Source organism: Momordica charantia (assembly GCF_013281855.1).
Source record: "Momordica charantia cultivar OHB3-1 chromosome 8 unlocalized genomic scaffold, Mcharantia_2.0 BLBB01000008.1, whole genome shotgun sequence".
Taxonomy (NCBI): domain Eukaryota; kingdom Viridiplantae; phylum Streptophyta; class Magnoliopsida; order Cucurbitales; family Cucurbitaceae; genus Momordica; species Momordica charantia.
The window spans coordinates 1,582,716-1,595,671 of record NW_028275166.1 but is presented as its reverse complement, the minus strand read 5'-3'; the positions used below and the strand labels follow the sequence as shown (position 1 = coordinate 1,595,671).

The window sequence follows — 12,956 nt, the reverse complement described above, 5'->3', positions numbered from 1 at the left end:
CTTTTAACAAAAGCATAAAAACTATGATTGAGAAGAAACATTCTAACTTGTATTATGTCACTGTTACAAAAAGTAAATAAATAATTAAAAACTAACTCATTCAACTAATGAATCCATACCATGAAAATGGACATTGTATAAAGTTAAAAGATGATATTATTTATGAGTAATCACAAATACTTAAAAAAGGGAAGGCAAGAGAGGCTACATCCAAAATTTTTATTCTAACCTTTACTCTTGCAAAAAGGTGTGGAAGTTTCTTGATGGTGCTTTAGAAATTGAAAATGGAAATAAAAAAATTAGAATTTAAAATTTAAACCACTAAATCTAACACAAAGATTGTTTCGTGGGGGTAAATATTAAAAAACAATAAATAGAATTCTAAATAGTAACTTTTATTCCCACATAAGATTTATTTAAAAAAAAATCTATGTTCTCTCTTTTAATTGTCAAAAAATAACTAGTTAGTGAACATATTAATATAATTAAGTTTTTTTTAGATGGGTTTTATTCAAACCTCTAATTAGTTGGACTAGTTGTTAGGTGGTACAATTATAACGATGAAAATAGTTTTTTTTTTTTTTTTTTTTTTTTTGGAATGAATGGATGAAGAAAAGTAAGCCAAAATGGAATTTAAATATCTTATATTTGATGGAGGGGAAGGTGTTGACTTCTAGAAAAGGTATTTTTAGGGTGCGGAATTAAGAGGGCTGGCCCATAATCTGAGAGCCACATGAGAGTCAGCAACATTAGCAAACAGAAGCGGTCAAAATCATATTACAGAATGCCACCATAACATAACGACAACAACAATTATGAATCCAATCCAATCTCCTTCCCAACAATTCAAACTCCAATAGTTCACCCTTTTTTTCCTTCTAGATTTCGTGGAATCTCATCTGTTTTGCTATTTTAAGATTAACAAGTAAATAATAAGTATTGTATTAAGAAGATACCCCATGGAAATTAATTCTGTTGGGTTTGGTTGAGTAGTGTCAACATTATCTCACGTTCAAGTGGAAATCCACGACTTTTCATATTATGATATGCATAATTGTGTATTATGTAGATAATAATTACTGGCAAGTTGTGTTTGGTGGGTGGGTATTTCCATGTTATTCATAATCTACACCAATGCCTAATAAAAAAAATAGAGCGTGTGTTTTGACAAAACTAAAGCTTTAATGGACTTGGGCCATCTTCCGCCTCGAGTCCAATTTTGTCAGGGCCCACTTATAGCTCGTTTGTATCGTGGGCCTTTACCGTTACCTGCTCATGAGCTCTTCGGTTTGTTAAATGGGCCAATTTACAAACGGGCTTACTCGAATTTGTCGCTTATGATAATAGACATAGACCAGTAGAATTCAAGTTAGTTTTATAACCATTTTCAAAATTGAGCTTTTTTCAAGATTATAGGCCGACAGAGTCATACTGGCCATGGCCTACCTATTTCATGGGGAGGATCTAGCCCAAACTTTGGTGCTATTTGAGAGTTATTTTGAAAAATCAATAAATATGACTCGGAATCGGAAGTTAGAATTTCAAGAACAAAGTTTTTACTCTTACCCTTCTCAAAAATAATAAAAGAAAACCGTACAGTTAGATTTTAGAATAAAAGGGACAAGTCAGTGACAACGATTCCAGGACCAAAGGGTTTTCTAGTACGCCCCTTTTTTCTCTCTCTCTTTTAATTCTATTTAAACATTATTAAAATTTTGCCACAAAAAGTTGATGTATAGATAAATTATGTATAATTCACTAAAACCTGACTACACCTATCAACCAAAAAAAAAAAAAAAAGTCAATTTCTTTTCAAGTGGGACGAATTTTATGCCTATATATTCAACTATTTTAATAAAATAATAATTTAATGTTACACTAACTTCTTAATAACAAAATGTTACATGTTTATTTTTATCAAATGCCTTGAGACGTTTAAAATATTAAAAATCAAATTGATAATTACCTAAAAAATTAAATTTCAACACAGGATGTATTTAGAATATCTTTTATTTACCCAACATAAGTATTAAAAAAAGAAGACAATGATTCAAAATTTTAGGAAACAACAAATTTTTATCCTGAACTTGGCATCCGCTTTAAATTATTTTCATTTTCATTAATGAGTTTTTGGAGATTTGAACTTAAAAATTGGAAGAGTTATATGACGCAAGAGTTCGAGTAAAATCCATTTAAGGTGATGAAAATTGGTGCAATTCTGTAAAATAAGTAGAAGGCGATGGAGGTAAGAAACGAGGAAAAGGCGGTGGGTGGTGGGCATGGCCATGTGGCCATGTGGCCATGTGGCCTTGTGGCTGTGGGGCGCATAAAAACACGTGTACGGCTGCTACCGCCAACTTGTCCCTCTGTCCAATCCAATCACCCTCACCCTGTTGTGTTGGAATCCCAATCACCCAAAATTAACCCATACCCATGCCCCCTCCCAACTCCCAACCCTACGCAACGTCGTCGTACCACCTTTCAAAAAAATAAAAACAAATTTCTTTCCACGTCAACAAAAACGGAATGCCAGAGGTATGCACATGACAAAGACAAAGAGAGATTCCGTGTCTCATCTCATACCTTACATGTACCCTTTAATTTCTACTTTCTTTTTCTTTAATTTCAATTAATTCCATTATAATCATATATTATATTTCAATATTACCCACGTATATAACAAGTTCCAAGACGTACCTTTAATGTTATAAAATAATACCAAAAACTTTTCCCTGTCAGTTTTGCATTGCCTAACAATATCGTTTTCCTTGGTATCCAAATATTGAACACACCCCCGCCCATTTCCAAAATCCTCATTTATTTTGTTTGTATTTTCGAACACCTAACAAAACCAAAAATCAAATAACTGTGGGCTATGCTGCCCCAGTTTTGAACCAAAGTATTTATTTTATATTCATATGATTAGAAATTAATATTATGTCGAAATTAATGATACATTTAATTTGGTAATCATGCTCTTTAATTTGCTGCAGAAGAAGCCAAAAAAAGACAAAGAGAGAGAGAGAGAAGGGAGAATCTTGATGCTCAGCGAAGCAAAGGGGAGCTTTTGGGGCAATCAAAAATGGGTTTGGTTTGGTGAATATTTAAACTGTGACTGTGAGGGTACGATTTATGCATTATGCTTCACAAAACGGACAGTTTCCACTTTTATAAGACGAGAGAATATAAAAATATTCGGCCATTGGATTTACATCAATATATATATATATATATATATATATGCATCGTGCATGGATTCTCTGTCTCCATCTTTTTCCTGGAACACCCATTTTTTCCTCTCTACACCTACACCAATTTTATGCTATGCATCATCGGGATTCAAACTCACGACTATGCCACCTCCACCCTCCAGATCCAGCTATGTATATAAACTGCACTAGTTTACTTTCAACTTTCAACCCTAATCTAATTAATGTGTTATTATGTTGTGTTGTTCGTAAAGTTTTAGAGATGCTTAGCCTTACACTGTCTTGTCGGTGTTTCTACAATTTAATCACATTAATTAAAGCAACTAATTGTTTGTTGTTATTGAACGTTTACGACGACACGAAACCCCATTACCAAAATTATTGATTTCCGCACCCTACCTCTGCCGTTCTACCATTTTAATTATGTGGAGATTGAGAATAATGGAGTTCATTAGTGACTAATCATTTTTTTGTCTCTCCTTCTTTTTATTTATTTAAATAGAATAATTCATCTTTCATTGTTTCTTAAATAATTGATTCTTCATTGTCATAATGTATTAAAATTTAAATTTCCAATCCAATCTACGTACCGATGAGGTATTAAGCCCAACACAACATAAGTTAGCAAATGGTTTTGTTGAGAGTAATAAAAATAGAGTTGTGATAACGTACCTCCCGCTCCAAATCTATCTTATTTGTGGAGGGAGTCTTTTTGGGGTCAATTCAGGGTGGATCAACTCAGTCAAGTCAGGGTGGTTCGACCTGGGTAATTTGACTCGAGCAGTTCAACTCAAATCGATTTCCTAACTTTAATTCCCGAAAATTTGATGGGATAATTCCATCCATGACATCCTCCATTTAAGTTTTTACATTATTCCTCCATTTTGATGTTGGGAAATCTATGGAAACCTTTTTGTGTTGTAATTTAGCCATAAATTTGGTCTTAGAAATTTAAGATTGTGGGATGAATGGAGTTGAGAAGCAAAGAGGTGCCACCATGTGCTTAAAGGCCTGATTGAAGTCCCAAAATAGCTGTGGCGTATCTTACCTTGTGTTGAGCTCTATATGTTGTTGCCACACCATCCATGGAGTTGGTTCAACTACAAGTCGTCATGCCCAATGCCAAAAGTCAAATATTGTTCTTAGGGCCATACGTAATTAATTAATAACGTTAAAACCAACATGCCAAGAGAAAGTGGTAAGAATTGCTCTTACATGTGGGGTATAATAATATTGCTGTAAATTTTGCATTGTTACAACTAATTACAATGCTTAACATTGTATTATGTATAGATATATGATTCTTAATCAGTGAATGATTTGTTTTAATAAATTTTCAAGTTTGTATTCAAATAGATCCTTACATATGTAAAAATGTCTAACAGATATCCACAACTTCCAAAAATTTTATCTAATCATTCATAATAATTTAATATAAAATTTCCATATATTTATAAAATTTACATTAATACTTCTCCTAGTTAACAAGCCCAATCGAATCTCCACGTAGTTTATTGGGAATTGAGATAACTTTGAACAAAAGTAAAAAGAAAAAAGAAAGAGCAGGTTCCCAGAATTTGAGGTCCCAGTAAGTCGTCGTTTATCCAAAGAGGTCAAGAAGGCTAGTTGAAGATGATAAGTGATAACACGGTTTTAGCACAAAGCTAATTAAAAATTAAAATAAATCCAAATTTCTGATAGAATCACCACCTTGATTAAGATTAATTAATAACTCCAGAAAATTGGGATTTTTATATCTGTTTATTTTTATGCCGACTTGTACGTTGTTCCCTTCCCACATGCACAGATTAGGGTTTCTGGTGACCGTAGTTTGCGCTCTCACCACATGCTATGCCTTTTATTTTTCATTTTATTTTATTCATTAGACTCATGAGTTGTGCTAATCTCTACGTACCCTTCTAGTTTTAGGTGCAAGTGCAACCGTACCCCAATTCAAAACATAACCCTAAACGTAGGTTTCTATTCTTTTAATTAATTTCATGTTTTTTTTATTTTCCTAGTTCTTTTAATTACTACTCTACTCTCTATTTTTTTTAATCTCTAATGGCTTTCATATCTTGACTGGATTACATATTCCCTTTTTTTTTTCATTTCCTTTCCTGGGACGAATTATATATTTAGATCTCTAGATCTAATTTAATAAGATAAAATATTCGGGCGAATATGGCATATTATATATACACATCGAAATAACTCAATTTTATTTTATTTTTTTGTTATTTAAATGGAATTATTGTAACAATTCTTTGATGTATTGGGTAACGTGCCGTGTAAGCTATTTTTTTGTTGGGAAAAATATTTTTTGTGAAATTATTGTGTGTTTTTTTATAAAGTTAGAAATTATTTAATGAGTTGGACTAATATTTAAATGAATAGTACCACGGAAGACATGCTACAAAATAATTCATACGAAGAAAATAAACGAAATCATGACGTGCCAGTGCAATGCCATACTTAAAACAGTAGCTTTGATCAATGACGATCTCCATTTAAAAAAATAATAATAATAATATAGTAATCAAATGCAGAAAATATTCTGAAAGTGGGTTTTACAGGAAATCCAAGTAAGAAAACGACTGGATTTTTAAAGAAAATATTAGTTAACAAGTTGCAATTTTATTGAATGCACAAGCACAAGATGGAGACTTGATTGGTCATCGAATCTTGTAAATTAAAATTTTCGGCGATACATTCAAAGGAATGACAGTTAGGTTTTCTCCTACTTGTTCATTAAATGAATCGTAATATTTATATATCAACATTTTTTTTAGTAAAACAAGATTTAATTTTGCTCAACACACAATTGTATTTAATTATAATAAAATGAGATCTTATTTGGAATATTCCAAAGGATAGTAAATTACAAATTGGGTCTTATATAATTTTCTCAAGCATGGTCAAAGAATTTGAAAAAAAAAACTAAACTAACTATTATAATATATGTATAAACTGTTAGAATAATTAGTAAAATTAAGTTAAATCCAGTAACCATTAACAAGAATATATAATTTATCTAGCACAAATGAAATGGAAAAAAAAAATGAACATGGCATTATTATATTCTTAAAGCAATTAACTACCCTTAATTTAGACTCCAAAACATAGAGGAACAGGAGGAATAATATTATCGGATACCCAATATTTAATAGAATGGGGTAATAAAAATGAGAAAAACAAACACAGAACACAAAGCAATAAGGAAATAGAGAAGAGTCAGAGAGAGTGGGAGTAGGCATCAAAGATATTCCATAGAACGAATTAAACACATACCTCTGAGAATGTCTCATTGAAATGTGGGTTAATTTGTTTATATTATAAAGTTTTTGTTCCAAAATAATAATATTAACAATTACAACACCCGAATAGTGGCCATATAGAAATTAAAAAAAAAAAAAAGAAAAAGATTGCATGTGACAAAAAAAGAAAGAAAGAAAAAAGAAAATACATTTGAGCAGTAGAACAGTAGGTGGTCTTGGAAAGGGTGTCGGACACAATATAGAGTATAGTCGTGATGGTAGATGATTACAAGAGTGGCCCTTTGTAAGGTCACATGGATTCCTCTGCACCCATTGTCCCGCATCTTATAATTTTTTTCTTTTCTTTTCTTTTCTCTCTTTTTCTGTGTGTGTTTTAGATCTTCATCAGAATCTCTGCTAATTTTCTTTCCAGCTTTTCGTCATCTATCTACCCTCTCTTTTTATCCTCTATGTGTCCGACCACATTATTATCAAATCAAAACCATACACTATACACTATACACTATACACTATACTCCCATTATTATTTTAACCTAATCTAATATAATAATATATATATATATATAATGCAACCTTCTTTTGTCTTTTTCATATCCTTTTTAAGCAGTCTTCCCTTTCGAGCTTCGAAACACAACAAAAGACAAACACTACACTTTCACTACAACGTTCCCTTCCCCCTCCCAATTGTTCTGGTAAAGTGATTTTATAAATCTTCTTGCTGGACTAATCATTGTCTTGTAATGGCAACACAAATTTAATTCGTTTCTTGATAAATTTTTTAATTATAAATTTAGTTCAACGTCGAGGACAGTGGCTATTTGGTTTCTAAACTTTAAATTAAAGTTATAATTATATCGTTAAACTATAAAGTATGTTGAGGATTTCGCATTGAAAAAATTTCAAGAGACTTAACAATGTTTATATATACATGAGTTACTCCTCTCATTGTTAATAAATTTTTAAATTGAACTTACATTGACTACAATAGGTTGGGGTGGGTTACATGCAAAAGAATTAATTCTCTCTTAACTATTCAACTTTTGTTTAATAATAAAAATTAAAATAGTTCTCTAAAAGTTTTGAAGATTAAAAAATAATTGAAAATTCAGAGGTTAAAATAGAACCAACACAAAATTTTAAGGACAAAAAATAAGATTTAAAAGTTTAGTAAAATGTTATAAGCAAACATTCTATCTTTTTTTTTTTTTTTTGACTAGAGCAAACATTCTATCTATATTAGTAATGATCAATTTTTAATGACAAATGAAACAAATAGTAACATATGAAGTTTAATTTGGTCCTAGGTACCCACAATGCTCATAGAAAAAAAAAATCTCTATCAACAAATAATTATGTAATATAAAAATTTTCTAAAAGCAAGGAAATAAGATATTTTTACAGGGAAAGCTTACTAGCAAGATTGAGTATGTGTCATAAATAATCCTTAATTAGTGAAAAGATAAGAAACAGTTAATTATACAATAACTAAAGATTATAGAAAGCAAAAGAGAAGAAGCATTGATGTTTAACCAAATAATGTAAGATAAATTTGATGACAACTACTTCATACCCTAAAAAAATGCATTTAAAAAGTGCAAAAATTCAAATGATGGGACTCCAAAGAGATCCTAAGAACGCCCTAACTTAGCTAAAATAAGAGAGATTTAATTTCAGTAATCACCTTCATTAAGACAAACACAATTCCTCCTAGGAGACCCTCATCACTCTTAAGCCTCAATTCTCCTCATCTAAAGAAAGTTTAGTGGTTTGTTCCCAAGCAAAATAATGGGCTTAAATAGGGAAGGATATTTATACGATACAATAAGCATAATTGATCATTCTACTGGTATTGAACAAGCCGTACGGTATTAATTTAAATTAGTGCATGCATACAAAATTGAGATAATACCAAAAGACTAGCTCAATTATAGATGAAATCATTAGTGTAAATGAGAGATTTAGGGTCCCAAATTGACAAATGTTAATTTGGTTAATTAATTAATATAATGATTTATTCAATAATTAAAGTACATTAAATTTAAAATATCAAAATTTATATCCATCCCATCAAAGTATGCAATTTTATCGTCAAAGAAATGGAGCGTTTAGTTAAAAAGAAATAATGAAAAATAGCAATTATCAACCCATGTTAAATTTCATTTGATAAAGTAATATGAGACAACAACGGAAAAAAATCAAAATGATTTTTGTTCGTATTATTGAACAAAAAAATCAGAGAAAAAGTAAATAGGGCAATGTCATTTTAGTAAAATAGCATCGCTTTATTGCTTTACCCCATTCCTTTATCTCTTTTCGTTGGAAAGCTACCATTGCCACAATACAACTAATCAAATCTTATTAACATGCTCCTTTTTGAAATAATTTCACTTGATTTGACTAATTAAAGTTTAATAATATACACCAATTTAAGCATCATTTAGAATTTCGATCTCCCACATGATCAGAATTATAATCCCTAATATTATAAATCTCAAATAACAATCTTGTGAGTAATATGGACAAAATTTGTAAGCCAATGAAATCTGTCCACATGAGGCCAAGTAATATATTTTTTAAATTTAGTTTTTGTTTTTTTGTTTTGAATCCTTTGTCTCATGAGCAACACGCTTGGCTGACCAAGTCAGCAGTCTAATTTTGATTCGATGATATGGATATGAAATCTTCACTTATTTTGTGGTTGTGGGTGGGTATTCATTTCTAAAAAGGAGCTTCTCTCAAACATTTCTCTTCTATTTTATCTCCATATTTTTTATATAAAACTTTAATAGTTCTTATTTTAAAAGAAGAGAGATTTCTTTTTTGTCCTAATGTAATAGGGATCGTTCAGATTATTACAACCTTTAGTAAAAATTATCGCTCATTCACCTCGTAAACTAGATAAAGCGGTTTCGCTCTTCAAGAACTGCTCACCCCTTCATTGGAAACGACTTATGCTACCCCACCCCAAGCAGCGGTGATGGGGAAGCCTAGCCATTTTTCAAAAAAATAAATTCTTGTAAAATAAAAATCTAATGATAGGCAAGCTTATGAATATGGCCACAAATAAAATAAAAAACCTAACAACTGTTGACAATATAATACATAAGAGCTTACTTCACCCTTGCAGTAGAATTGTTACGTAGAAAATAGGCATGTTATAGCTAAGTTACCTTACAAATTGAGTTTATAGACTTTAAAGAATTTGTCTGTTTAGTCTTTAAATTAAAAAAGAAAAAAATATTTGTCTGTAATTTTTTAATTTGTGTCCAATAAGTTACTACTGTTCACCTATTTAATTTATGAAACTATGATGATTATAAATGAGGGATTACGTACTAAGTAGACTTAAATTCAGGCGGGTAGGGCCCAGAGAAGATAAAATTTCTAAAACAATTCGAACCTATTCGGCTATCAGCATTCAGCCCAAAATTGAAAATAATTACATACTTTATACTTATTGATTAAAAAAATTAAAAAAAATTATGATGCTAAGTGTGAGAGAAAAGCAGAGGAATTCTGCTCTTGATTTGTGATTGTAACCCGGTGGGAACGAAACGTGGCCGTTTTGAGGCATAGCATAACTCATAATCTCATATATAGTCTCCAAATGTTCTAAAAACACACTTTGCGTCTAATTAATCTCGTTTCCATTATCATTAAATGATAAATCGTCAATTTAAGTTTGATTAGAATTACAGTAGAGCTATTTTTAAAACCTGAGGTTCCGTCCTCCCTTTAGGCTTTAATTAACAGTCCAAATTCCAAACCCAACACTACACAGTATTCCATTTGTAGCAAACAGTGCAACATCAGATTCCTCTCTCTATTTTGCTGCTGTATATACAATTGCATTCTCACGTGCACCTTGTTCTCTTCTAATTCTTTGCTTCAATCCATTTTTCCTTTAAAAAGCTCTCACCTTTTTCTTTGTTCTTCTCCTCTTTGAGCTGGGGGAGAAATTAAAAAAAAAAAAAAGTTCAGTTTGGTTGTTGGTCTTTTGGGTGTGTGTTTGTGTTGTTCAATTTTGCTTTCCTATAAATACATCCACTTCCCCATCTCCTTTCTTTCTTTCTTTCAATTGGGTTTAAAGTTTCAACAACCCAATTCAACTCTTCTCCCCTTTCTGTCTGTCAAATTTGTTATGTGATCCACAGAAACAGAGCGAAATCTGATAGAACAGAGTGATCGGTTTGTTCATGATGGCATTGGAAACTGTGGTTTACCCACAAGACACATTTAGCTATGTTTGTAGAGATTTCTGTTCTTTCGGAGGAGCTTGGGAGGGAGGATATGATTACGGGTTTCAATTAGAAGAACAAAGAGCCCTTCTCGGACCCATTGAGGACCAGAAATTGGGCTCTAATTGGGAAGCTTCGCCAGAGGAATGTTCAACCGATCAGCAGCCGCTCCCCGGAGCTGTGTTTCCTCCGGTGGAACCGCCCCCGCCGACCACCGGAAGAAGAAAGCGGCGCCGCACTCGGAGCACCAAAAACAAGGAGGAAATTGAGAATCAGAGGATGACCCACATCGCCGTCGAGCGCAACCGCCGGAAGCAGATGAATGAATATCTCGCCGTCCTCCGATCTCTCATGCCCTCCTCTTACGTTCAAAGGGTCAGTCAGTTTTATCTCTCTAAAACAAAAAAAAAAAACAAAAAGAAAAACAGAGAGAGAGATTATATTGATAATGACAAAAGGTACCGCCCAAAAAGTCTCTGATCTAAAAAAAAAGGCAAAAAACAACGCATCGTATCATATCTCTCCGTAAAATTTTACTTTAGTAGAGAGGGAGGAACTGTTCAATTACTTCAATTTCACGACATATATGAATTGCATGTTTAATAATTGGGTGTGTTGGCACATGCAATTGTCAATTTTTAAGCTGTACCCATAACGAAATCCATAGCCTAATTATTTGCATATGATAGCAGGGAGACCAAGCCTCCATTATTGGTGGCGCCATTAACTTTGTTAAGGAATTAGAGCAGCAACTGCAATTCATCAAGGCGCACAAGGCCGAGACACAACCCCAAATCGACGACGCCTCCCCTTTTGCCGAGTTCTTCTCCTTCCCCCAATTCTCAACTCGTGCGACGACTCAGTGCAAGAACTCGGCCAATGACTCGCCGATGCCCCACCAGCAGTGGGCCGCCGCCGGAGACATCGAAGTCACCATGGTCGACACCCACGCCAACCTTAAAATACTGTCCAGAAAACGCCCTCGCCAGCTCCTCAAAATGGTCGCCGGATTCCAAACCTTGAGACTCACCGTTCTTCACCTCAATGTCACCACTTTAGATCAAATGGTTCTTTACTCTGTCAGCATCAAGGTAAATTTACGACCTTTTTTTGAAATTAGATCATGGTTTAATTTTGTCTCAAATTAGTGATGATTTGTTTGAATTGGGTCTTCAGGTTGAGGAAGGATGCCAGTTGAATACAGTGGATGAAATTGCAGCCGCCGTGAATCAAATTCTACTGTCGATTCAAGAGGAAGCTGCTTTCAGCTGACACTCCAAACAGAGGGAAAAAAAAGTTTTTTTTTTCTTTCTTCCTAAAAATTACTTGTGAACGATCGATCGAATTAATCTGTTTCTTTTGGAATGTATTTTATTTGTTCAGAATTTCTCTCTGGTGTCCAACAATTTTCTAGCACATAGCGTTGGCCTCTGTTAAATTAATTTCATGTAATTGGCGAATACGCGGTACTACCAACTTTTTTCAAAGGTGAAGCCTTTTTTGTGCTAAAGAAAATGAAAGGCGAATATTGATCGTTGATTCCCAAAATCAACCTGAGAAAACGCAATCGTACGTGCATACGAATTACGAACCATGCCGATTTTATTTAAGAATCTTATAATTTTAATCTCATCATTCCCCATATAAGTTATAATTAATTGGAGATTTGTTTAATTACGATGTATTGCGTTGGTACTCATGAATTATTATTTCTCAATATCTGAACTCAACCTTAGAATATCTAACTAGTTGTACTGTATGTATGGAGGAGTGTACACAGAGTTGTTTTCTCTTGTTTTCAAAATTTTGGGGGGGAATTCATTTTTAACCCCTCAGCTTTTGAATCAACTTTTATCTTCTAATATACTTTTATTGGATGAACCTAAAAAAAATTGTGTTTAATGAATTATAAAAATATGTATTTTGATAAGAAATTAATGAAACTTTGGAGAAAAAATGATATTACAGATTTTTTTCATTAAGATAAATCTGCGGTAATTCTGGGAAATCCATTCAATGGTTGATTCAATTCATTCTCGTTAAGATGAGTGACATTTTGCAAAATTTTAACTTTTTATTTTTTTGAAATTAGTGGGCAAATTAACAATATAATGTGAGATTTGTTACCCTTGTGATCAATTTAGTATTCCATTTAATAAAATTGAAGGTTTTGTTATAGAATAATATACCTTACCAAGTTTAAGATTGTTTTTTCCTAAAATTTATTAGGG

General features: G+C 32.4%; 1 protein-coding gene across 1 annotated transcript; it reads left to right on the top strand.

Annotated features, from left to right (window-relative positions):
• Positions 1-10,305: 10,305 nt before the first annotated feature.
• Positions 10,306-12,112, top strand: LOC111004582 (transcription factor bHLH96). The gene is made up of 3 exons (XM_022275632.2): positions 10,306-11,100; positions 11,418-11,816; positions 11,902-12,112. Exons 1-3 carry the CDS (start codon positions 10,684-10,686, stop codon positions 11,995-11,997), a joined length of 912 nt encoding a protein of 303 aa, XP_022131324.1. The 5' UTR covers positions 10,306-10,683; the 3' UTR covers positions 11,998-12,112.
• The last annotated feature ends 844 nt before the right edge of the window (positions 12,113-12,956 follow it).